Consider the following 328-nt stretch of genomic DNA (forward strand, 5'->3'; position numbering starts at 1 on the left):
ATATTTATATTCTGTCAATCAATAGAAATCGATTATGTTGTGGATGAGGAATAACATTAAAGTGTTTCTTATATATAACTTGGCCTTCACGGCCAGCATAACATCGTTTAACCCAAGTATGATTCCAATAAGGATTAATTTTCTCACAAGTTACCATTACTTTGCCTGCTTCTATGGCAAATAAAGTTCCATTTCGCCCAAAACCAACCTATTAATCAGAAGTATTAATAAATGTACAGAAAGCTCATAGTAATCGGACAAAAAAAATTTATATGTAATTAATACTCACATTAAGACCTGGATGAAACCTGGGTTTTAGCTGCGTGGC

The 328-nt window shown here is 32.9% G+C and overlaps 1 protein-coding gene across 1 annotated transcript; it reads right to left on the reverse strand.

Moving 5' to 3' along the window:
• Positions 1-4: 4 nt before the first annotated feature.
• On the reverse strand, positions 5-325 carry LOC115245680 (39S ribosomal protein L27, mitochondrial-like; the record flags this gene model as incomplete). The annotated part of the gene is made up of 2 exons (XM_029824456.1): positions 5-208; positions 290-325. Coding segments are annotated over 2 exons (240 nt in total), but the record flags the coding sequence as incomplete, so codon positions are not given.
• Positions 326-328: the final 3 nt, after the last annotated feature.

The sequence above is a fragment of the Formica exsecta genome, unplaced genomic scaffold, assembly GCF_003651465.1.
Source record: "Formica exsecta isolate Colony F162 unplaced genomic scaffold, ASM365146v1 C16219756, whole genome shotgun sequence".
Lineage (NCBI taxonomy): Eukaryota > Metazoa > Arthropoda > Insecta > Hymenoptera > Formicidae > Formica > Formica exsecta.